The sequence below is a fragment of the Schistocerca serialis genome, chromosome 3 (assembly GCF_023864345.2).
Source record: "Schistocerca serialis cubense isolate TAMUIC-IGC-003099 chromosome 3, iqSchSeri2.2, whole genome shotgun sequence".
Taxonomy (NCBI): domain Eukaryota; kingdom Metazoa; phylum Arthropoda; class Insecta; order Orthoptera; family Acrididae; genus Schistocerca; species Schistocerca serialis.
In genome coordinates, this window is record NC_064640.1 from 380,735,667 (window position 1) to 380,762,659 (window position 26,993).

Below are 26,993 nucleotides of genomic sequence, written 5' to 3' on the forward strand. Positions count from 1 at the left end.
AAAGGGAGGAAGGTTTATCTGTTTAGCAAGAGTAATAGAGGGCAGATTTCAGACTACCTAACAGATCAAAACGAAAATTTCTGTTCCGACACTGACAATGTTGAGTGTTTATGGAAAAAGTTCAAGGCAATCGTAAAATGCGTTTTAGACAGGTACGTGCCGAGTAAAACTGTGAGGGCCGGGAAAAACCCACCGTGGTACAACAACAAAGTTAGGAAACTACTGCGAAAGCAAAGAGAGCTCCACTCCAAGTTTAAATGCAGCCAAAACCTCTCAGACAAACAGAAGCTAAACGATGTCAAAGTTAGCGTAAGGAGGGCTATGCGTGAAGCGTTCATTGAATTCGAAAGTAAAATTCTATGTACCGACTTGACAGAAAATCCTAGCTAAGTTCTGGTCTTACGTTAAATCAGTAAGTGGCTCGAAACAGCATATCCAGACACTACGGGATGATGATGGCACTGAAACAGAGGATGACACGCGTAAAGCTGAAATACTAAACACCTTTTTCCAAAGCTGTTTCACAGAGGAAGACCGCACTGCAGTTCCTTCTCTAAATCCTCGCACAAACGAAAAAATGGCTGACATCGAAATAAGTGTCCAAGGAATAGAAAAGCAACTGGAATCACTCAATAGAGGAAAGTCCACTGGACCTGACGGGATACCAATTCGATTCTACACAGAGTACGCGAAAGAACTTGCCCCCCTTCTAACAGCCGTGTACCGCAAGTCTCTAGAGGAACGGAGGGTTCCAAATGATTGGAAAAGAGCACAGATAGTCCCAGTCTTCAAGAAGGGTCGTCGAGCAGATGCGCAATACTATAGACCTACATCTCTTACGTCGATCTCTTGTAGAATTTTAGAACACGTTTTTTGCTCGCGTATCATGTCATTTCTGGAAACCCAGAATCTACTATGTAGGAATCAACATGGATTCCGGAAACAGCGATCGTGTGAGACCCAACTCGCCTTACTTGTTCATGAGACCCAGAAAATATTAGATACAGGCTCCCAGGTAGATGCTATTTTTCTTGACTTCCGGAAGGCGTTCGATACAGTTCCGCACTGTCGCCTGATAAACAAAGTAAGAGCCTACGGAATATCAGACCAGCTGTGTGGCTGGATTGAAGAGTTTTTAGCAAACAGAACACAGCATGTTGTTATCAATGGAGAGACATCTACAGACGTTAAAGTAACCTCTGGCGTGCCACAGGGGAGTGTTATGGGACCATTGCTTTTCACAATATATATAAATGACTTAGCAGATAGTGTCGGAAGTTCCATGCGGCTTTTCGCGGATGATGCTGTAGTATACAGAGAAGTTGCTGCATTAGAAAATTGTAGCGAAATACAGGAAGATCTGCAGCGGATAGGCACTTGGTGCAGGGAGTGGCAACTGACCCTTAACATAGACAAATGTAATGTATTGCGAATACATAGAAAGAAGGACCCTTTATTGTATGATTATATGATAGCGGAACAAACACTGGTAGCAGTTACTTCTGTAAAATATCTGGGAGTATGCGTACGGAACGATTTGAAGTGGAATGATCATATAAAATTAATTGTTGGTAAGGCGGGTACCAGGTTGAGATTCATTGGGAGAGTGCTTAGAAAATGTAGTCCATCAACAAAGGAGGTGGCTTACAAAACACTCGTTCGACCTATACTTGAGTATTGCTCATCAGTGTGGGATCCGTACCAGGTCGGGTTGACGGAGGAGATAGAGAAGATCCAAAGAAGAGCGGCGCGTTTCGTCACCGGGTTATTTGGTAACCGCGATAGCGTTACGGAGATGTTTAATAAACTCAAGTGGCAAACTCTGCAAGAGAGGCGCTCTGCATCGCGGTGTAGCTTGCTCGCCAGGTTTCGAGATGGTGCGTTTCTGGATGAGGTATCGAATGTATTGCTTCCCCCTACTTATACCTCCCGAGGAGATCACGAATGTAAAATTAGAGAGATTAGAGCGCGCACGGAGGCTTTCAGACAGTCGTTCTTCCCGCGAACCATACGCGACTGGAACAGGAAAGGGAGGTAATGACAGTGGCACGTAAAGTGCCCTCCGCCACACACTGTTGGGTGGCTTGCGGAGTATCAATGTAGATGTAGATGTAGATGTAGACAGTTTTCTGGGTTTGTGATGGCAGGGCAGGAGCGAGACAGTGTTAGCAAGCTTATGAATCCCAGCAACTCATGTTGTCGCATAGTTGCACTGCTGCTGCCACTTGAATCCCATGTTGCCAGATAGAGATAGGTTTCCCCCAATATCAAATTATCAAATAGATGGCCTTTTTAAGACTGGTGGGAATTAAAATCAAAGATTCAACATTTTTGTATTAATGTCGAGTATAGGAAGTCCCTGAATTTTGGAGGCAAATTTTTCTAAGAAAGAAGTGTGCCTTATAGCCCATAAAATATGGTATTAAAGAAAATATGTTTGTGATGTATAAATAAAAGTAAACAACTGAAGATGGGTTCCCAGGCACCTTTAAACGTCGTCATTGAAAAATAAATGCCTGTGAAAGCAGCCGATTCCAGATAATTCATTATAAATTCAGTTCCCATAGACTGTGCCATCTAATGACTTTTATTCGTGTATTTGTGCATTACCAACAAAACAAAGGTAGTAGTCAATAGTTGTAATGTTCTAATGAGTCCATAGTGCATAAGAATTATTTACCAATATTAATACAAGGAAGAATAGAAAAACAAAATATGGCAATGAGATAGACAATCACAGTCGACAGACAATTAGGAGTAACTTTGCAAATTTCTTTTGTGGCGTGATTGAAACCCATTGTGGCCATCAGTTGTCCACCCACGGTGTAGAGGATAGGTAGAATAATAGAAAGGCACATAAAGAAGCAGGTGAACATTGTAACTCAGTTTTGTGTTTGGTCAAACATGGCCACAGTTTACTGGCAGCCTTCTTACAGATGGACATCCTTTGATTGGGTAGAATGTTCCAATGACTGGAATGGGATGTGATGGGTAATTATATAAGTATTCCAGCCACATTTTCTGTAATATCTACAGATTTGATGGCACAGTTTGTAAACTGTGCAAATGAACTTTTGTATTGTAATGTTCTCAATGTTCTAATTTTTTTGTTTTCAAAGCTCATAATTTTCCCTCTGTCAAACTTGCAGCAGTGCACACATAGCCAGACATTTAATGTGTGCTGGGATGTGAGACTCTCTGGTTCCTTTATAGTTTCTGGAAAAGAAAGAAAAAAACTGATAGCTACATATGCCTATGCACCCTGAAATCCATTTCAGTGATATTGTCTGTCTTCTTCATATCTAGAAAGTAGACTACTGCATTAAGGTCAACAATCTTTGTGCAACAGTAACTATTCATTTTTTATCTGTTGATCTTGTTGTTTGATTTGCTCTTCAGTCTGAAGAATGGTTTGATGTGTGTTTCCACTGTAGTCATCCTGTTCATGCCTCTTCATATCTGCAGATGTAACACTACCAACATCAGTTCAATCCTACTTACTGTTATCAGGTCGTGGTCTCCGCCTACAGTTTTTACCCCCCACACTTCCCTCCATTACATCCCTTGATTGGCATTCTTAACCCATTTACAGTGAAAATGTGTGTTTTTTAAGGTCTGGCTGCTTGCATTATTTTCCATGTCATTTGCTACTACTACTACTACTACCACTACTACTAATTATTATTATTATTATTATTATTATTATATTACTATTTCTGTTGTTCTTGTTGTTCATTATGGATTACTTTTACAGTTACATTGGAAATACATGGTCATTGATGAAGGCCATCGCATGAAAAATCATCACTGCAAGTTAACTCAGGTTTTGAACACTCATTATGTTGCCACTCACCGTCTGCTCCTTACTGGCACACCTCTTCAGAACAAGTTGCCTGAACTTTGGGCATTGCTGAACTTTTTACTTCCCTCTATATTCAAATCCTGCAGTACATTTGAACAGTGGTTCAATGCACCATTTGCTACAACTGGAGAAAAGGTAAATTGCACCACATATTTTTTGGTTGTCCATTCCTCTTTCCTTTACAATTTTTAGTCGTAGTGTAATGTACCATCTTTATTTTATTAAAATTCATTCATTTGTGCTTATTAATAAATTTGTTACTGAGTACATTAATTTGCAAATATTGTTTTTATAGTGCCTCTGAATTGTCTGGTGTTTACATCAAGTATTTCTGCATTAACACACTAGAAGAAAATTGTTGACAGCATTGACAATGTGAAAAGAGTGATCTTCGTTTTACAGGCTTGTCATATGTTGCCGTACACTAGTGAAAAATAAAAAAATTCTTAAGACATAATGTGGAAACTCTGTATTTGCATAGGGAACTGAAAGAGCACGTATAGGCAGAGCATCATCCTGTGTACAAAATATAGAAAACACAAACTGTACATTAAAACAATTGAACCCATAACACTGATCTTTTTGAAAATTTGGTTTATTGTTTTGGGCATCACACTTGACAGGTAAACACTGTAGACATACTTGGTCAGAGTTGTCAAACACAATTTTCGTAAATAACTCAATTCATCACGATATTGGGTCGACAACTTCCCTTCTGCTGTACTACAATAGATGGCAGTAGCGGCAAGTGATGGTGCAGGTGGTGGGTCATGAGTGGGTCACGCAACCAGCTTAGGCATTTTTAAACATAGCCCCATCAAAATATTGGTCGATTTGTGATTCAATCATAAAGTTATTCTTGATTGAATATGTCAACTTATGTGCCCAGTTGTCATCATTTGGGGGAAGTTTTAATTTTCTGTTTTAACATGAAGAAATCTGTGGTCGAGGCTCATAAAATGCTGGGTACGACCTGTGACGAAGCACTTATTAGTGAAAGAATTTGCAGAGAATGATATCAACACTTCAAGGACAGGTTTTTTTTACACTTAATGCTGCCTTGGTGGTGGAAGAGAGAAGGTTATCGAAGCTACTGAAACTGATGGAAACAATCACACTAGATCATTATCGAAAGCAGTTGATGTGAGCTGAGCACTGAAAGACAAATGACCACAATACAGTGATAGACATTAAAAGGTGATTTTGGCATGACAATGCTCAATCCCATGTTGCAAAACCTGTCATAACATATTTGGAAAGACTGAAAATTAGAAGCCTTACCCTACCCACTGTATTCTCCAGACATTGCCAGATTCACAATTAGACTGCTGCATCTCATAAGAAATCATTAATGTTCATAGCACAAATTAGGAATGATGTTGCATTCACATTGTAATCTAGAGCTGTCACCAACCATTTGCTGGAAGCTGAGCTACCATCAAGGTTGCAGATTGCCAGGCTTGCTCTCAAACTTATAAATGTGTCATGTGCCTCTGATGCTGTAGGAAAAGATGCAACTGGTGGGATGAATGATCCAAAGTTGTTGTTGATGGTGATGGTGAAGATGAAGATAACACACTGTGCTTTTGTGTCAGTGATCGTCATTTACAAGTGTGATATAAACCAGGAGTGTGACAATTATATGAATGAATCAGGCAGTGTTATATAGTCATCTCTGGGCATTGTTGTGTTGGGAGCTACAATATACTTTGGCCATACAATTCTGCTTTGTTGAGTGAATGCTAAACAGTCCAGGATATAATTCAGCCCATTCTGTTGCCATTCCACAAACATAAAGGAGAAGTGCTCTTCCAGCAGAATGATGCAATTGCATATACACTTTTTCTGAATTACTCAGTGTGTTCTCTGAGGTGAATATGAATGTGAGACTGAACATGTCTGGGACAAGATGGGGTTGTATCTTGCCCATTCTACATTACTTTTAACATCCCTTAACCAGTTATGACAACGGATGGAAGTATCAGTGGTCACCATCTCCCAAAATGAGATTTCTTGCTTTTAGGATTGTCTCCATGTGCAGTTGAAGAACTGCTAGTGAAGGCTGTGCAAGGTAGTGAAATTGCTGTTAAAGTTGAATTTGTCCATATGAACATGACCAAGTAGCTGTAGACATATTGCATGTACGCTCTGTGTAGTTAGTTAGTTATTTTCATGTTCCATGGATCATTTATGTGATAAGTCGTAACGATGTGGAATGAGTAATTTTATATTCATGTCACAAACTATTTTGTAAATATGCCTCCATGCTGGTATCATTTACAAGGTTTTTTTTTTATTTATTTAATTTTTAAGAAAACATACAGATGCGCGTTTGAAATTCCTATCCACAACCTTTTACACATTACAGTAACAGAAATTATTCTAGAGAACAGGAACTATAAAAGAGAAACTTTTTCTGTTTATTTTCAAATTTTACTTTGCTCTCTGTCAGACATTGTATGCCTGTCACTGGGTAAGCGATAAAACTTTTGGTTGCAGCATTGTGTACCCCTGTTTGTGCCAAAGACAACCTTAATGTGGTGTAATGAATGTAATTTTTTCCTTCTGGTTTTGTACTTATGTACATCACTGTTCCGTTTGAACTACAGTGAATTATTTACAACAAACTTCATAAGGAAGTAAATATACCGTGAAGCAGTAGTCAGAATCCCAACTCCTTAAACAGATGTCTACAAGATGATCGTTAGTCAGCACCATATATTATTTTTACAGCACGTTTCGAGCAGTGAAGAATTTCTTTCCGCAGAACGTTATTTGTATGGCATTATTGAATGAAAATTTACAGAATATGTCAACTTCCAAAACATGCTTTTTCCATTTTAAATTCTCATTAGTATAGACACCCAAGAATTTTTAATTATACACCCAGTTTCTTCACCATGTGTCACACTTAACATTGGTGTAGTACCCATCAATGTGCAGAACTGAATATACAGGGTTATTACAAATGATTGAAGCGATTTCACAGCTCTACGATAACTTTATTATTTGAGATATTTTCACAATGCTTTGCACACACATACAAAAACTCAAAAAGTTTTTTTAGGCTTTCACAAACGTTCGATGTGTGCCCCTTTAGTGATTCGGCAGACATCAAGCCGATAATCAAGTTCCTCCCACACTTGGCGCAGCATGTCCCCATCAATGAGTTCGAAAGCATCGTTGATGCGAGCTCTCAGTTCTGGCACTTTTCTTGGTAGAGGAGTTTTAAACACGGAATCTTTCACATAACCCCACAGAAAGAAATTGCATGGGGTTAAGTCAGGAGAGCGTGGAGGCCATGACATGAATTGCTGATCATGATCTCCACCACGACCGATCCATCGGTTTTCCAATCTCCTGTTTAAGAAATGCCGAACATCATGATGGAAGTGCGGTGGAGCACCATCCTGTTGAAAGATGAAAATAGCTCCCTGCTTGCTTTATTCGTCGACTTCCACGGGCTACGCGTGAAACTTGCCCGCACGCGTTCAACTGTTTCTTCGCTCACTGCAGGCCGACCCATTGATTTCCCCTTACAGAGGCATCCAGAAGCTTTAAACTGCGCATACCATCGCCGAATGGAGTTAGCAGTTGGTGGATCTTTGTTGAACTTCGTCCTGAAGTGTCGTTGCACTGTTATGACTGACTGATGTGAGTGCATTTCAAGCACGACATACGCTTTCTCGGCTTCTGTCGCCATTTTGTCTGACTGCACTCTTGAGCGCTCTGGAGGCAGAAACCTGAAGTGCGGCTTCAGCCGAACAAAACTTTATGAGTTTTGCTATGTATCTGTAGTGTGTCATGACCATACATCAATGAATGGAGCTGCAGTGAATTTATGAAATCGCTTCAATCATTCGTAATAGCCCTGTATTTGTGTCTTCTTAAAGTTGAGGGTGAGAACATTCACAGAATACCAGTTAGTGATGCTTTTAAGAACATTGTTTACCATACCTTCTGTTGCATATGTATCCTTAGATTGATTACAATACTAGTGTCGTGTGAAAAGAATTTATTCTGCTTGTTGTGTATTATACAGCAGATAATTTACATATTTGATGAATAATAGTGGACCTAAGACCCATGGGGAACCTCATATGTGATTTCTCCCCAGTCATAATAATATCCCTGGACTACTCTTGTAAACGGTTCTTAAAAATATTTGTTCTGGAGTCTTTGATTATTCTGACTGATGTTTACTGAGGAGTATCAGTACTGTAAGCCACTGTCTTATTTATCATAACTAACTGTCCGTCATGATCAGTGAGCGCTTTGTTTACTGGATGTACAGTTATGAGGGTTGGAACTTAAATAGTGTGGCAGCTATTTATTCACAACCGATACAAGAGAGTTACATGTTTGTACCTGTTACTGTCCTTCAAAGTAGTCACCAGCGTTTTGTAGAACCGGTTGCCAGTGATGTGAAAGGCGTAGTGTACCATTATCAGAGCCTGTTCTGTTGATGGTGTGAATGGAGCAGTCTACAGCCTGTCGAATCTCTGAAACAGTTCTGAAGCAAATGCCCCTGGTGAAAGACAGTACCTTGGTGGTCGTCAGAAATTGCTGAGGCCATTAAAGAGCGTAGGTGGGCTCTACAGTAGCATAAGCGGCACCCATCTCTGGAGTACATAATAGCTTCTAAACGGCTCTGTGCCTGCATTCGCCAGCTTATAAAAAGACGGAAACAGGAGTGTTGGAAGAGGTACATGGAGACCATTGGATGCCATACGTCACCTTCCCAAGTATGGACAAAGATCAGACGTGTTTTTGGGTACCAGACCCCAGCAGGTGTCTCTGGCGTCACCATCAATGACGTGTTATCTACCAACACAAATGTGATTCCCAAGCGCATTGCTGAGCACTATGCTCGAGCCTCTGTGTCGGAGAATTACCCCCCAGCCTTTCGCACTCTCAAACGGTGGATGGAAGGGAAAGTACTCTCATTCACTACACACCACAGTGGATCCTATGATGCTCCATTTACAGAGCGGGAGCTCCTCAGTGCCCTTGCACATTGCCCCGACACAGCTCCTGGGCCGGATTGGATCCACAGTCAGATGATTAAACATCTCTCATCCGATTTCAAGTGACATCTCCTCGTCATCTTCAACCGAATCTGGTGCGATGACGTCTTTCTATCTCAGTGGTGGCAGAGCACCATCATACCAGTGCTCAAACCCATTAAAAAACCCACTTGATGTATGGTGTGATGACGTCTTTCCATCGCAATGGCAGGAGAGCACCATCATACCAGCGCTCAAGCCCGGTAAAATCCCACTTGATGTGGATAGCTACCAGCCCATCGGCCTCACCAACATTCTTTGTAGGCTGTTAGATCGTACGGTCAGTTGGCAGTTATGTTGGCTCCTGGAGTCACGAGGCCTACTGGCTCCATGCCAGGGAGATTCCTGCCAGGGTCGCTCTACCACTGATATTCTTGTATCCCTCGAGTCTACCATCCGAAGGGCATTTTCCAGATGCCAACACCTTGTTGCTGTCTTTTTTTATTTACAAAAAGCTTAAGACACGAGCTGGCGACATCATATCATTGCCACATTGTATGAGTGGTGTCTCCGTAGCCCGCTCCTAATTTTTATCCGAAATTTCCTCTTGCTCCGTACTTTCTGTGCCCAGGTTGGTGCCTCCCATAGTTCCCCCCATATCCAGGAGAATGTGGTCCCGCAGGGCTCTGTATTGAGTGTATCTCTATTTTTAGTGGCCATTAATGGCCTAGCAGCAGCTGTAGGGCCGTCCGTCTCACCATCTCCATATGCAGACGACTTCTGCATTTTGTACTGCTGCTCCAGTACTGGTGTTCCTGATCGGCGCCTACAGGAAGCCATCCATAAGGTGCAGTCCTGGGCCCTAGCCCACGACTTCCAGTTTTCAGCCACAAAGTCGTGTCATGCACTTCTGTCAGCATCGCAACGTTCATCCAGAGTCAGAACTTTACCTTAATGATGACCCACTCGCTGTAGGGGAGACATATCGATTCTTAGGACTGGTTTTCGACACCCAATTGACTTGGCTTCCTCACCTTCATCAGCTTAAGTGGATGTGCTGGCAGCACCTCAATGCCCTCCGCTCCCTGAGCAACACCAATTGGGGTGCAGATTGCTCTACGTTGCTGCAGCTCTACAGAGCCCTTGTTCAATCCTGCCTTGACTATGGGAGTCTGGTTTATGGTTCGGCGGCACCCTCGGCGTTGCATTTACTCGACCCAGTGCACCATTGCGGCTTTCAACTAGTGACGGGAGATTTTAGGATGAGTCCAGTGACCAGCGTCCTTAGTGGAGGCCAGAGTCCCTCCATTGAAGGTTAGGCGTGCACAACTGCTTGCCATTTACGTTGCACGCATTCATAGTTCTCCCGTGCATCTGAATTACAGTCTCTTTGTCCCAACCACTGCGGTTCATCTCCCACATCGGCGGCCCAGGTCAGGGCTCACGATTGCGGTTCACATCCGATCACTTCTATCTGAACTGGAGCCCTTCCCTTTACAATCTTCACTCTAAGTCCATTCACGTACACCTCCATGGTGTAAACGTTGTCAAAAGCTTCGCCTGGACCTTTCACATGGCCCTAAGGACTCAATTACTCCCGCGGCTCTCCGCTGCCACTTCTTCTCAGTTCTTGACGTGTTCTAAGGCTCTGCAGTTGTTTACACCAACAGCTTGATAGCTGATGGTCACATTGGCTTTGCCTACATTCACAGAAGCCATATTGAACAGCATTCCTTGCCCAATGGCAAGGCAGAGCTGGTGGCTATATCTCGTGCTCTTGAGCACATCCATTCATGCCCTGGGGAGTCATTTCTTTTGTATACTGACTCCTTGAGCAGCCTACAAGCTGTTGACCAGTGCTACCCACTCGTCATCCTTTGGTAGTGACCATCCAGGAGTCCATCTATGCTCTGGAATGGTCCAGTTGTTCAGTGACGTTTGTCTGGACCCCAGGTCATGTTGGAATGCCCAGCAACGAACTTGCCGACAGGCTGGCCAAACAGGCTACACTGAAACCACTTCTGGAGATGGGTATCTCTGAAACTGACCTGCATTCAATATTACGGCTCAAGGTTTTTGAGCTTTGGTAGATGGAATGGCATAACAGTACACACAACAAACTGGTCATCATTAAGGAGACTACGAATGTGTGAAATCCTTCCATGCGGGCCTCTTGCAGGGACTCTGTGGTTCTCTGTTGGCTCCGCATTGGTCATGCTTGGCTGACCCACGACTATCTCCTGCGCCGTGAAGACTCTGTTGACAGTGGCCCATATATTGTTGAACTGTCCTCCTCTGGCTGCCCTGCGACAAAATATTCAATTACCGGACTCATTACTGTTAATTTTATCTGACAACCTGTCATTGGCTACTTTAGTTTTTCATTTTATACATGAGGGTGGGTTTTATCATTCTATATAAGTTTTAGTGCATGTCCCTTGTCCCTCTATGTTCTCCACCCTAGTGCTTTTAGGCTGGAGGTTTTAATGTGTCACAGAATGCCTGGCTTATCCGTTTTCTTCTTGTGATCAGCCAGCCATGGTCATCTCCTCTCTTGTTTTAATTTCTTCTACTTGTTTCTTGCGTCTCTCTGTGGTTTTATTGTTTATTTTGTCCATTTTAGTGTTTGTTGCCCTTCTGTGGTCTTGTGGTCTTTCCTTTCTTCCATCTTTGTGTTGTATGTCTTGTTTGTTTCCCTTTCTCCCTTGTGGAATTATTTTAATCAGAACAAGGGACCGATGACCTAGCAGTTTGGTCCCTTTCCCCCGCTCTTTTAAACCAACCAACCAATCAACCATGTAACATATTTAACCCTGTGGTTATGTGGTGTTCAGACAGGCACAAGATGTCTGTCTTTTCAGAGCTCTCTGAATTTTCCAACAGACAAGAAGCTGTTTTACCTTATTATTCAGTCCTCTAATATTCTTGTGAAGTAAGTTAACCTTACTTTTCTGACCATTCTTAGGCATTTTGTAGGGCTCTTCTGTTATTAATGTGAATAATGTTTAATTCCTGTGGGACCATTCTTTCATGGTGTTCATATTTAGTCATATTTAATCTCATGCTAGTGTATGTCTCCCAACAGTTCTTGATATTTCATGAGCAATAACCCAATAGTTGGTGCCATTTGCTCCAAATTTAATTTTTTGTAAACTAAAAGATTAATATGAAGCCATCAGAATTTTCATATTGAAAATATCAAGGTATAATTATTTTAAGACTATGTAATATTTAGTAATGCTCCATTTGTATCTGAAAATGAATTGGTGCTGACTGTGAAAGGAGAATCATTTGTCATCAGAACAGTTAAAAAGAACCTAAAACACTTGAAGTAATTTTTTAAATAGGTTAAAAAATAGAACCCTTGTGGTAAATGTATTTGTGGTATATTTAAGGCAGTGTAGGTGTCCTCCATTTCACCTTACATCATTGAAGTAATGAATCAGCATACCTGAATTCAATGTGTTCTGTTATACACAATTAATTAACACAAAAGCCGGCCTGGGTGGCCAGGCGGTTCTAGGCGCTACAGTCTGGAACAGCGTGACTGCTACGATCGCAAGTTCAAATCCTGCCTCGGGCATGGATGTGTGTGATGTCCTTAGGTTAGTTAAGTTTAAGTAGTTCTAAGTTCTAGGGGACTGATGACCTCAGTAGTTAAGTACCATAGTGCTCAGAGCCATTGGAACCATTTTTGAATTAACAACAGTCAAGTCATGAATAAACACTCATCTGTCAAAACTATAATGTCAAAGAGTTAACATAATACTCTAATGTGTATCTGCTGTACAAAGCACAATCAAATACACTTTGCATGTTATTCTGAAGTCAGTCAATGCTTTCCACACAGCCCCCTCCCCTTCCCCTCCCCCCTCCCACAACCTTGCCCCACATGGTAGGGTGGAGTTCTTGGAATGTGTAGGTACTTGCACCGCACACATCAGCATGCCCTGATTTAGACTGCTGGTGTCTCCGGCGTTTCTTCTATATATTCTTGTTGAGCCAAGGGTAACGCTGTGGTTGTTTGCCCAATGTCTCCACTGGTCTGCTTCAGAGTCATGGGCATGGCTTTCTGATTTTTCTCATGAATTATAGCAGTGTCCGATGTAAGCAGATATGCTGACTTGTTTTAGTGACACTATTTGTGGCTTGTCAATATATTGTATGTTTGCTGTGTTTTAAAACCATAAATGCACCAGAGTGTGGTTGTTGTAACAGCAGATGCACTGCATCTGTTCTTAACATTACATGCGAGCATGTTTTCAGATCACTGTATATGAAAATCTTCTGATCTCTTTGGCGTGATGCGGGTGAATGGCAGAGCTTCGATATGTGGGCCTTCATTTGCTGTAGCAGGTACAGCAGTTCTGTCTCCCTCAGTATTTGTTGAATTGAAAAAACTGCGATGGTAGGGGTTACGTCTCATTATAGATCATCACCTTTGTCAATGCCCCTATGTCTGGCTTACGTTCAGTGTGGAGCCCACCAGTGGCAGAGCAGACCCATAAGTGCGGCTTTCAGTGTCTTGCCAGCCCTCTACCATCCCAGTGCTTGCTGGGTGGCAGCTGGTTGTATGGTGGTGTTGGAACCAAATGACTTGGACAGCTTCGGGAATGTGGTCAATTCGGACTGTCATCCCTGACCCATAGTAATGTGTGACAGACAGCCGAACTATGATATCCGTACCATTAAAAAAAATTCTTGCTATTGTATTTACTGAAGTGTCACTGATTGGGACTGCCTCAGTCCACCGAGTGTATATGTCGATGGTGGTAAATATGTAGCGATATCCGTCTGATGATCTGTATGTACGTTGGAGAACCGACCTGTTCCCTCTGGAAACACCCTCACCAGTTGGCGTACATGTCTGCCCACTTTCCATTGCTGACACACTATGCATGTTCCCGCCCACTGGCGAAAATATTTTCTTTATTCTTGAAAAGGATAGACTGCTACTCACCATAAAGGTGACACATTGAGTTGCAGACAGGCACAACAAAACATCTGTAACTATTAAGCTTCCAGCGAAAGCCTTCTTCAGCAAAGAAAACACATTCATTCACGCAAGCAAGCACACTGCACACACAAATGACCGCCGTCGCTGGCAGCTCAGACCAGAATATGGCATTTCATGTCTAGCTGCTGGAGATGGCGGTCATGTATAGATGTGTGCTTGCTTGTGAGTGAATATATATATGTGTGTGTGTGTGTGTGTGTGTGTGTGTGTGTGTGTGTTTCTTCCTTTTTTTGGGTGATGGCTTTGGCCGAAAGCTTAATTGTAACAGTTTTTTGTTGTGCCTGTCTGCAACTCAATATGTCACCATTATAGTGAGAAGCGATCTATCCTTTTTCTTGTGTTGATGATACTCCAACCTGGAGTTTCCATTCTTTGATCTTCTTCATGCTGGGCCACACGAAACGTTCTGTAAACAGTTCGATGCTGGTTTCTGTGGTGGGTTGGTTAGGTTATGAATACTGTCAGAAAATACTTTGCATAACTTTTCCAGCACAAATGATCTGGGGCTGGTTTTGGAAATATCACACCAAATAATATACTTAGCCCCTAACAGCTGCACCTGTTTAAGCTGTAGCTCTGCTGAACTGCTGTGTAAATATTCCTACAGCTGTCTATTGGCAGCCTGTGCTACGCAGAGTTGCTTATAATCAACTGTGTGTGAGATATCTTTAATTTGTGTTTGTGTGTGTGTGGGGGGGGGGGGGGGCTATTACGTTCTCTGCTTCTTTTGTGTGCCTTATGTCTGTGGTGAAATGGCTGACAAACTCAAGCTGGTGGAATTGTCATGGTGAACAGCTATCCTTGCATTTGCTCTAGGCAAACATGATAGGTTTATGGTCCATAAAGATTACAAAAGACCTAGCCTTCACTTAGGGGCAAAAGTGTCACATGGCTTTATAAATGGTTAATAGCTCCCAGTTGTATAAATTACACTTGGTTTGAGCCTTCATAGATTTACAAGATAAAAAAACCCAGCTAACATCCACCATTATCACTAAGGGCACATCTTGAACTGGATGCCTCAAAAGAAATGCTTTTTCCAACCTTCTCGAGAGCCCGTTGCATTTCCAGTGTCCGTGGGGGAGGACGTTGGCCCATTGCGTCATTACCCAACAATGTTACCATCAGCGTTGCTTGAATCTCTGCTGCTCCCGGTAGGTGTCATCAACTAAAATTCATGATTCCCGGGAATCTTCTTAATCGTTGAAAATCTGTTGTGCATGGTGTGGCCTGATGGTGTCAATTTGTCTTTAAACAGATGAGCTCTGCCCACCAAACCTGCATGACTGAGGGTTGTCGCATGCTTCTGTTGCAAAACACATTTTGTTTCATTGACTATTATACCATATTTGCATATTCTGTTGAACACTGCTTTCAGGTGTTCCTCGTGCCATGCTGTCATCTTAGAAAATACCAGAACATTGTTGAGATAAACAAAACACAAATTGAATCTTGTTAAGACTAACTCTATGAAACACAGCCATGTCAGTGTGACTGCCTTCAAACCAAATGGTGTACACAAATATTCTAAAAGATTAAATGGACTTATCACTCCAGTCTTGAGTATGTCTGCTTCTGCTATCGGTATCTTGATTGTAAGCTTCCTTACAATCAATCAATCATGCTGAAAATCATGGCTTGCACCAGTATATTTCTAAAATCCTTTATATTCTGTATTGGGCAGTGATCTGGAATGGAGTGTGAATTTAATGTGTGGTAATCTCCCCAGGACCTCGGGGTGCCATCTCTCTTCTTGACCAAATGCAGTGGTGATACCCACAGGCTGTCTGACCTGTGTATGATGTCCACTTGCAACATGTCTTCAAACACCACATTTGTTGTGACAGAGCGGTTGGGTGCTGATCTTCTTGGCCGCTGGGAGAGTGGCTGGCCAGTTGATGTCTTAATATGGTGAACTGTTTTATGTAATACTTTCCTTATCTGGTCCCCCATCTTGTTGTCTGTTCTCCTGTATAACTGAACTGCAGAGCGGGTAGATGGTGTATGTAGCACCTTGGCGTAAGGAACCTGTTATTACTTGCCCAGCCATTTTAATTTGCTGAGATTTATCTCTAGCCTTTGTTGACTAATAACCTCTGCTCCTAACATGGGCTCCACAACATCTGTGAGAACAAATCTCCACTTGCACTTCTTGCTGAAGCCCAGATACACTTCCACCTCACAAAATCTCATACGTCATTATTAGGAAATTGTTGGCTGCCGTAACATGAGCAGGAGTGGCTGTTGTTGCTTTCTTGTCTTTTCTGAGTGGTAATGTGCGTGGGTGTGGTCCCAAATTGACTAGAGAGCAATGGTTCACTTTTCTGTCTCTTAAATACACTGTCGTGGTAGTGTAAGCAAGCTTGATTGGCTCTGTGTGCATATGGGCGAGTTGTCATCAATTAGTGGACCAATTTCAAATTATGTGTCTTGTTGAACTATGCTCGCATGACCATTGACTCTTTCAGAACTTGTGTTGATTTCTTCTTTTGCAGAGTTTCATGGCCCACATTGCCTGTTGCCTGCTGTTGAGACCGTTTGAGTATGTGAATGGACATGTACACCTTGTGGCCCACTCACCAAAACGTCTGTGGTACCAACATAATGTATTTTGTTGTATGTCTTGTACCATTTGCCCACCTGTTTGATTTTTTTGAAACAGTTTCTTCCCATATTCTTCATTATGCCTGGGTGGGACTGCTCATTAACGTGGGGCTGCTTATTAATGTGGAGCTGCTTATTAACGTCTATTTGCTTTTCCTTCTGAGTAGCAGCCACTTCTGCTGAGTCTACTTTTTTGGCTAACTTCGTCACTATCACCGTGCTTGCTTGGTCTGTCATTGCATACACCTTGTCTGCTACTGTGATTACAGAGGTGACGTCAGTTCGCCTACATCTCACTGAAGCTACCGGTAGTTGCGTCAACCGCACATGCCATAACATTGGATCAGACATTTCCTGCTCTCCAACACTGCCTCTTAAAAGTCGCCAGAAATCCGAAGCCATTTTATCACCAGTACATTCCCTACACATTGTCCTAATGATTTGCACATTCAGCTGACTAGCGTCTCTATCGAGTGTAGATATTATCATTCTTGAGGTGGCGATCTTTGGTAACGTTGTTCTGCACAAATGCTAAGCTGAACATCACGAACTAGAAGGGCAAATTGTTTGCTGAATTTAATTCGTGCATATAATTCCATATTCTTCTGTGTTTCAGTTTTACCTTGTAGTTCATTAATTTGTTTTTGCAGGTCTTTTCGTAGCTGGAGCAGTTGTAGTTTCACCTGAGTTCATCTGATGTCTTGACGCAAAGTCACTATATGTTTTTACACGGTCTCTAGAGTTCTCACATTCTTCAGTATTATTGCAATCACCAATTTGTAGGTATTCTCCATTTTGCCTTATGCTGTTGAGCCAGTGGACCAGCACTTCTGAATTCAACATATTTTATTTCGCATGATTAGTTAACACAATTATCAAGTCATAAATAAACACAGAACTGTCAAAACTACAGTGTCAAAGAGTAAACATAATATGCTAATGTGCGTCTGGCATCCTAAGCACAATCAAATACATCTTGCATGTTATTCTGATGTCAGTGCTTCCCACAGCAGGAAGAACTAAAATAATAAATATAATCTATTGGAGAGAAGGGCAATTGGGTAATTACAGTCTTTTGTGGCTTCTAAAGTATGATTTCGTGAACTGAAGATCTTTTATATTTTCTGATACTTATGTATATAAATATTTTATTGTTACTGAAATTTACAACACCATTTAAGAACCATCTTGCTCTGGGAAATACATGGATGTCATTGTATGCCTGAAGCAGTGCAACAGAGCACCATCAAATTTCTTCACAATAAGTTCTAGTGAGTCTTTCAGTGGGACCCTAGAAGTGGTGACTTAGAAGAACTGGGTACTTAACGCACTGGTCCACAGAGCATGTTCCCTGTCAGACCAGGAGAGTCTATCAACAGAAATGGAGCATCTTAAAACTGTGTTCTGCAAAAGTGGATACACGACCGAACAAATTGAGAGGACACTCCAACCAGCCACTACGCCACAGGTTCCAGAAGCAGAGCAAGATGAAGCAAAGAAGGTGGTGTATCTGCCCTATGCTGGTTCTCTTTCTGCCAGAATCAGTAGGATCCTCTGTAAACACAATATCAAGTGTGTTTTCTGTCTACCCGTTAAGATCGGGGAACTGGTTGGAGTGTTAAAGATGACCTGGGGTTACAGAAATCAGGGATTTATAATACACCTTGTCAATGTGGCATGCCCTACATTGACCAGATGACAAGAACAGTGGATACCTGGTGCGAAGAACATCAGAGGCACACCCGATTAAGACAGGTGACAAAGTCAGCCATTGCTAAACACTGTCTAGATAGAACATGCCATGAATTATGATGAAACCAAGATTCTAGCACAGACGCCCAGATTTTGGGACAGTGTTATAAGGGAATCGATTGAAATAAAACTGACTGACAATCACATGAACTGCGATGTGGGGTACCAACTAAGTAGAGCCTAGGATCTTGCTCCGGAATTGTTAAAGGCGCAATGGGGACGGCTGCAGCATTCCACAAATCTAAAAACGGAAGGCACTGATATGAAAAATGATCACCAGACAGAGTGCCATGCGCAGCAGACTGAGGTGCAACATCTAGGAGTGGGTCCAAGGGGTTTGGACCACAGAGGAAACATCCAGAACTGCAGTGGACCGAAAACAGAACAGCAACGCTCCAGCAGGTTGCAGTGAGTGGGAGTAGACTGTAGGGGGAACGTCTGGTACCTCAGACAGAATTTCAAATGCACCAGACTGAGGATGGAGCACCCAGGAGCAGGTGTGGTGGGCACAGCCTACAGAGGGGACACTGAGAACCATAGCTGATGGAAATCAGAACAGCAATATTCCAGAAGACCGCAGTGAGCGAGGGAATGTCTGCAACCGCCGGCAGAGGGGGAAGGCCACAGACATAAATACTGGACCAGGTCCATTTGAGGAGCAGTCTCAGGTTGCACCTGATGAAGGTTATGAGCTGTGTTACTGAAATACCGTGCAAGTATGGCGCTGATATCCAACAGACACCCAACAACCCAATATGTACTATGATGTCCGTTCACTCGTACACATTTTTCCAGCCAAACTCTGAAGTAATTCCTCACATTTTCAGTATTACCATTTGCGATTGAACCACTTACTGTCAAATATATTGTTCAGGGCTTCAGCTGTTGGTGATGGCATTTTCCTGATAGTTTTTACTCTTCAAGTAACCCCTATAAGAAAAGGACTGCATGTTGTGAGGTCTCGTGAATGGGGGATCGTGTAATATCCTTACTAGAAGAACTCACTTGATTTAGAAGCAAATCATTAACAATAATCATGCTTACTCCCTATGTGTAGGAGGCTACACCAAACTACAAGAAAAAAAATTGTCGTCATTTACTTTGCATTGTGCAGATGGTGATGGAAAACAGCTCTCTGAATGTGTTTGCAATCACTGTCACAGCATTGTCAAGAGAATCTTCAAAAAATTAGGCCTTAGGATTCCAGATGGAGAGTGAGTACACCACACAGTAACTTCAGTGGAGTGGAGAGGATGCTGATGCTGGTTAGGATTCGTGTCGCTACAAAAGCTTTGCTTATTGATGAATTTAGACAAATGGGAATGGGTTGAAACAGTCATCCATAAATTGTGTACAATGTACTCACTTAACTGAATCCAACAAATATTACAAAGTTTCTGTTTCTTTAAGAGCATGAACCATGAATTTTGAATGTATGAATGAAGATGTAGATTTTTGTGTAATAACTGCCAACCTGTTCTGTTGAAAATACCAAGTGTAATACTGTTTCAGTAAACTGAAGAACATGTTTCTTCCATTTTCAAGTCTTCCATTCATTATACTATCATATGTGTACTCTGTCTTGATCTCCTAAGCTTCTTTCTTGTAATTGCCAAATCTTCTGCCTGCTTGATAGTGAAGAATACAAAAATCGTAGAGGTTAGTATGATCTAGTTGATGGTGCTGTGGGACTGCAGCCAATCATCATTTACCATCACACATGATATTTCATCGGGGGCCTTAGAGACATTTTCAAGTGAGCCATCAAAGACTGACATTGGCTAACGACGTTGATGTGAGTAGCTAATGTCAGTCTTTGACTGCTCACCTGAAAATGCCTGGCAGGTGTCAAGATTAATTATCATATGTGACAATAAACTACGAGTGTCTGAAATCTCAAAATTTACTTGAGTATTCAATGCGCTGAGAAAATTTCAAGCATAATGCATCTGCTTGTAAGAATCAGCATTTCCATTAAAAAAATTTAAAAAATTGACAGCGTGCATTTACTTTTAGGTGACAAAAGTCATGGGATAGTGATACGTACATGTACAGATGGCAGTAGTATCGCACACTTGAGGTATAAAAGTATAGTGCATTGTGGAGCTATCATTTGTACTCAGATGATTCATTGAAAAAGTTTCCGACATGATTATGGCAGCTATGTGAATAAACAGACTTTGAACACAGAATGGTAGTTGGACCTAGATGCATGGGACATTCCATTTTAGAAATTGTCAGGGAATTCGTTATTCCAAGATACACAGTGTCAAGTGTGCCGAGAATACCACATTTAAGACATTTCTTCTCTCCACTTACAATGAAATAGCCGATGGCATTCACTTAACAACCAAGAGCAGTGGCATTTGCTTAGAGTTGTCAGTGCTAAGAGACAAGCAACACTGCATAAAACAACTGCAGAAATCAGTGTGGGATGTATGACAAATGTATCCATTAGGACAGTGCGGCGAAATTTAGCGTTAATGGGCTGTGGCAGTAGACGACCGACGTGAATGCCATTGCTAACAGTATGACGTTGTCTACAGTGCCTCCCTGTACTCGTGACCATATAGGTTGTACCCTAAAAGAATGGAAAACCATGGCTGCCATGTAGGTTGTACCCTAGAAAAATGGAAAACCATGGCCTGGTCACACAAGTCCCAATTTCATTTGGTAAGAGCTGATGGTAGGGTTCAGGTTTGGCACAGACCCCATAAGCCATGGATCCAAATTGTCAACAACGTGCTGTGCAAGCTGGTGGTGGCTCTGTAATGATGTGGACTGTGTTTACATGGAATGGACTGGGTCCTCTGGTCCAACTGAAGTGGTCATTAACTGGAAATGGTTATGTTCGCCCTACTTAGAGACCATTTGCAGCCATTCATGGACTTCGTTTCCAAACAGCAATGAGATTTTTATGGATGACAATGTGTTATGTCACCAGACCACAGTTCTATGCGATTGATTTGAAAATTATTCTGGACAGTTTGAGCAAATAATTTTTCCACCCAGATCACGTGATATGAATCCCATTGAAAGTTTATGGGACGGCTCAATTTTTCTGCAGGGACTATCAGTGACTTGTTGAGTCAGTGCCATGTCGAGTTGCTGCACTATGCTGGACAAAAGGAGGTTTGACACAATATTAGGAGGTATCCCATGAATTGTGTCACTTTAGTGTATACTGAACGTTCAGTTTCTCCATTAGTGCTAAATTCTAGTGGTCATGGAACATTACAGACCATATCCAAACTTACTCTCGATGATGTAGTATGTCTCCCTGAGCTTTTAGGTTACTTTTTATTTTACCCCACAAAGCCTGTATATCCAGTGCAGCCATTCATAGAGCACTGCTCTGTGTGTGTGTGTGTGTGTGTGTGTGTGTGTGTGTGTGTGTGAGAGAGAGAGAGAGAGAGAGAGAGAGAGAGAGAGAGAGAGAGAGAGAGATTTTAAACATAGTTAAAATTATTCAGGTAGGCATGTGTAGCAGCAAATAAAATACCAAGCTACATATTGTACCCGAACAAAATTTGCACAAAAACTCAAGTTTGTTGCCAGCAGACATATTTATTATCCATAGTGATAAATACATGAACACATTTTCTGGCTCATCTATATATAACTGAAGGTCATCATGTATATATGATTTTTGCAATCAGAGAGGGTAGTCAACAGTTCATAAATATATATTGAGAAAAATAATGGACAGAGTACTGATTCTTAATGGGACCTTGATACTACATCTCTCCATCATGACCTTTTATTCTACTCATTACACATTATTGGCAGGGTGTTACGGATGATGGAAATCATTACACAACACATGAAGAAACATTTATCAAGTAGAATGTTAAAGTAAACAGTGTTGAAAATTTTGCTGAAGTCCAAAAGACACATAATATTGTCCTCTTGTTTGTACATAAATTGTTCTAGTTTGTCAGTCATTTTTATAAAAGTAGTCCTCATGTTGCAGTTTTTGTGTAAACGTGACTGATATTCATCAAAGGTTATTTGAGGTAAAGTAATTAGTAAACTGATTGTTAACTATATATTCTAAAGCCCTCAATAATACTGGCAAAATTTAAATGGCCTTTAGTTGGAGCGTTCTTTGGCAGATTCATTCGTGGGAAATGGTTTTGTCTGTTCCAACCTGTTGGGAAGATGCTGTAGGTCAAAGAATTGTTAAAAATGTTCCTTAGTTTGGATAGTAGTTGATTGATAAGGAAATTTATCATTTTCACTGTAGTATCATCAGATCCTGCAGCTGCCAAACAAATTTCTGCAATTTACTTCCTTAAAAAGATTTTACTTTCATATTAACCACTGACTCTTTGAAGGAATTGATGATTTGCACGATTGTGTACTGGTCAAGTAAAGATGTTAGTAGGACAAAATACTGAATTAGACCCTCAATAGGAATTAGAGGTCCAGCTGTAGATTAGGGGTTTACTTATTCCTGGACCTCATACATTTTTCCATAAGACAACAGATCTGTGAAAGTACTCAGTTAACAAATGAGTACACCTGAGGTTTGCATTTTTTGCATTTCTCACAGACTAACTGGGTTGCGTAGTTGCTTGTAGGTGAGATGATTGTTAGAGGCTAGGTATCATTTATACGTTCTTTATGCTGTGTCTTTGATACTCGTAAGATGTTTGAGGCGATCTGTAAGCTATGGTGTAGGTTTTCTCTTTACTATTACAGTTTTTGAGAAGCATGTTTATCGTTTAAATTATTTAGTCTCTCAGTAAAATTAGATAATTCATAATTTATATTGAAGTTATTTCATGCCATTGCCTACCAAGAAATATCATAGGCATCAGCTGTAAGTTCAGACATAGTTATGTGTTTAAAATCTCTGAAAGTCACCACTTGTGGTTTGTTCTTTGGATACTGTAATGAGCAAGTCATGGATGTTACGCCATGAGCAGATGTGCCTGGTGCAGAGATCTGATCAGTGGGAATTACACTATTTCAAGACTTGGTTGCAAAGATATTGATAAATGTATGTGTTGCAGTTGGCCCAAGTTAAAGCAGTGTAAAATTTGCTGCTGAATTTTGTAATGGGGGGAGTGTTGTTCAGAAAATTTATGTTCGTTTCTCCGGCTACAACTGTTAGTCCAGTCAATAAAGAAAAATCCAAGAAAAATTGTTGTGTAGCCACAAATTTTTGTACAGTGCTATGAAGGAGTATCATGAACAACGTACTAAACAATCCTGACCGACGGGGTGTGAGCATGTTTAAAGGTCACTTTTTAAAGTTTTTCGCAAATAGCTAGTAAACTACAGCTTCTCACAAAAATATTTCTTGGTACAAAATTAAACTACATTAAAATTCCTACAAGAAAAGTCTTTTCATTTTTTTCTCCAGCACTAATAGCCAGATTTCGACAAAATAACATTTAATAGTTCCAGCATTGCAGGGGATGGAAGAATCTCAGATTATTAAAATTATTTTTTAACAGTGTAAAGTTAATGTTTATTTGAAATGAAATGAGTGAAAAACAAATATTGAATATGTGTACTGTGTTTAAGTGCCGTACACTATGTTAAGGATACATTGTGTTCTTGCACTGTAAAAGGGTGGAAATTTGAGGGGGTAGGTGGGTTAGAAGCACAAGGGAAGGTAGGTCGCCATATTGTGGTCATGTACTTTCCTCATTCATAGGTCTGCAAACTGAAGGTCAGGCATGTTATTCTCCACTCTGTCTACCCCACTACATGACACAAAAGCAACTACCTGGTGTCCACAAAGCTATACACATTCTCCAAAGCACACATTATGAATCACTGGTGACACAATGTGCAGACGTGCCCAGTGAGTATTTATTTTGCACAAAATGCATTAACACCACATGGAATGCAGATATGAGTTACTAATAACACTAACATAACAAATGAATACGGACAGAATCTGCAAAAATTTGTGCACACTGTTCACTACTAAAACGTAAACTAATTTTTAGTCATCCTGTATGGCAGCTGTAGTTAGTGTACTTTCAGGAAAGGCAGCATCCGCCATCACGAGCACTGCTCTCCTTTCAGTTTGCAGGCAGACTATACTTTCTCAGCATTTCCTGTCCAGTTTTCTTATGTGAGTAAACAAAATATCATCAGTGAGCTTGTTTTTATATAGGAGAGTTATTTTTAGTTTATTAAATGAATGCTTATTTGCAGTTTTTAAGTGAGCTATTAAGTAAAAATAGGGAACATCTGGAGATGTGAACTGTCTACCACACTGAAGAGCCTTTCACAGGTGTAACACATTGTCAGTAAGTATTTAACAGTATTGATTTTATTGTCTCCATTATCACTGGCTGGAATACTTCTCACAACATGACAGTTATCAAATGTATCACACCAGCCTTGGTTCTCCCATCATGTGAAAAGTCTCAGAGGCTTAAATTGGCTTCCTCTGCAACAGAATTAGGTTACTTAGGTGTTACAGAAATTCAGATATCTCACCTTAAATGCAGATTAGTGTTCTAGACTTGAACATGATCACTACTATATTGTAGTGCCTGCATTGTTCAGAAGTACGATGCAGTGTTCCTTGAGACATGTATGCAGGTCTGAAGGAACAGGCACTGTGGCGACTATATCCATCATGAAATACATGTAATGTATTCTCAGGTGCAAATATGGAAACCATCACCTGTAATGGAGGGGGGGGGGGGGGGCGTACAGTGGAATGACGACCATCAAATTTGTGCCAGACTGAGACTCAAACCCGGATTTCCCACTTACAATTAAGCTATCTGAGTATGTTTCACAGCCAGACCCAAACTTCCATATGTCATCAACGATGTGTCTACAACCTGCACTCATACATCCATTATGTATATTCCTATCAAGCATGTCCAAAGGAACGTTGCATCATGCTTCGGAACAGCACAGGCACTACAATATTGTCTATATCCGCTGGCACTGGGCAAGCAACATCCAATTAAAATGTGCCCTTGTATTGGAATATACATAGTAGATATATGAGTGCAGATTGTAGGCTCATGTTTGACGACGTATGGAAGTTTGGGTCTGGTCATGAAGCATGTTGGGATAGTCTAATGGTAAAGTGACCACTCTCAATTTGCAGGAACTCCGGGTTTGAGTCCCGGTTCGGCACAAATTTTCGTTGCTGTCATTCCATTATACAGCTGATGGTTGTCCATGTTCGCAGCTGTGAATACATTTCAGATATTTCATAATGGCTACAGCCGTCGCATTGCATCGTACTTCTGAACAATGCAGGCACTACAATATCATATTTATGAGAAAAAGTGCCACCACCGCTGTACCTTGAGAATATCTTTATTCTATCAAACGACTAGTTTAGACAGGACATTACCACCATCCTCAGGCCCCACCACTGCCAAAAGAGCATTTGATTTCCTTGGTGCGTTTACTGTGGGATCCTTGTTACTAGCACACGAGAGCTAGTAACAAGGATCGCACAATAAATGTGTCAAGGAACTCAAATATTCTTTTGGCAGTGTTGGGGCCTGAGGGTGGTGGTAATGTGCCACCAAAACTTGTCGTGTAGTAGAATAAGGACATTCTCAAGATACAGCTGTGATGGCACTTTGTCTCATATATATCATCAGATGAAGTCCCTTGTCAATGCAGTAACATGGACATCGTAAATATCGTATTTATCTGCTGGCACTGGGCAAGCGATTTTCAATTTAAATGTCTCCCCTGTATGGGAACATATATAATGAATGTACGAGTGCACGCTGAAGACATATGAAAGTTTGAGTCTGATTGTAAAGCATTTTCGGATAGCCTAATGGTAATGCAACCACTCATGATAAGCAGTAAATCCAGGTTTGAGTCCTGCTGCAGCACAAATTTTCATTGTCGTCCAACCATTATACTGCTGATGGTTGTCCGTATTCGCAACTGCAAATGCACTCATGTGAACATGATCTCAGTCCCATCCCACCAGACATATTCACGCACAGCTTGGAAGATACACCATGGATGTGTGATAAGTAGCTGCACTCATTGCAGCCCATTCTACATATTCCAGCAATTCATGAATGGAAAAGATTTATGCAATCTATCAGTAACACAATAAGTGCATTAACTTTTTATCATTCATTAATTCACCACCACATGGCTAAAACACATTCACATGGGTTTACAATTCACTGTTAATGATAGACAGCAACAAGGTGCTACATTTAACAAACTAGTCCCTTTGCCACCAACATGACATAGATAACTGAAAACATCACACGTACAAATTAAACACACAGGAACATAATTTACATAAAAGATGACTAACAACTGCAAATGAGTAGTCATTCAGTAAACTGGAATAACTGCACTACATAAGCACATCCTCAGTGAGGTTATTTTGTCTATTGCCATAAGAGAACTGGACAGGAAATCTGGGGAGGTGTAGTTTGTCTGCAAACTGAAAATCAAGCAGTGCTCATAACAGAGGAAGTCACCTTTCCCAGAAGAACAATACAGATGCCGTACAGGATGATAAAGAATCAGTTTCCCTTTCTAGACATGTAGAACAGTGTGCAGAGATTGATGTAGATTCTGTCCATCTGCGTTACTTCCTTTGTACTATTAGTAACTCATATGTGCCTTACATCTAGCATTAATGCACTTTGTGGAATTAAACATTCCTCCTCCCCCAGGCATGTCTGCACACTGCGTTGCCATTGATTCATAAGGCATGTTTTGGAGGGTCCACCCAACTTATGAAACACCCTGTAATTGCTTCTTGTGATGCCGT

General features: G+C 41.2%; 1 protein-coding gene across 3 annotated transcripts in view; it reads left to right on the plus strand.

Moving 5' to 3' along the window:
• LOC126470218 (ATP-dependent helicase brm) overlaps positions 1-26,993 on the plus strand; it is a 386,916-nt gene that overhangs the window by 223,780 nt on the left and 136,143 nt on the right. For all 3 annotated transcript variants that reach the window (XM_050097899.1, XM_050097901.1, XM_050097900.1), the window contains one exon: positions 3,755-3,997. In XM_050097899.1, coding sequence (XP_049953856.1) covers positions 3,755-3,997 — 243 coding nt within the window. The remainder of the gene's footprint in view (positions 1-3,754; positions 3,998-26,993) is intronic.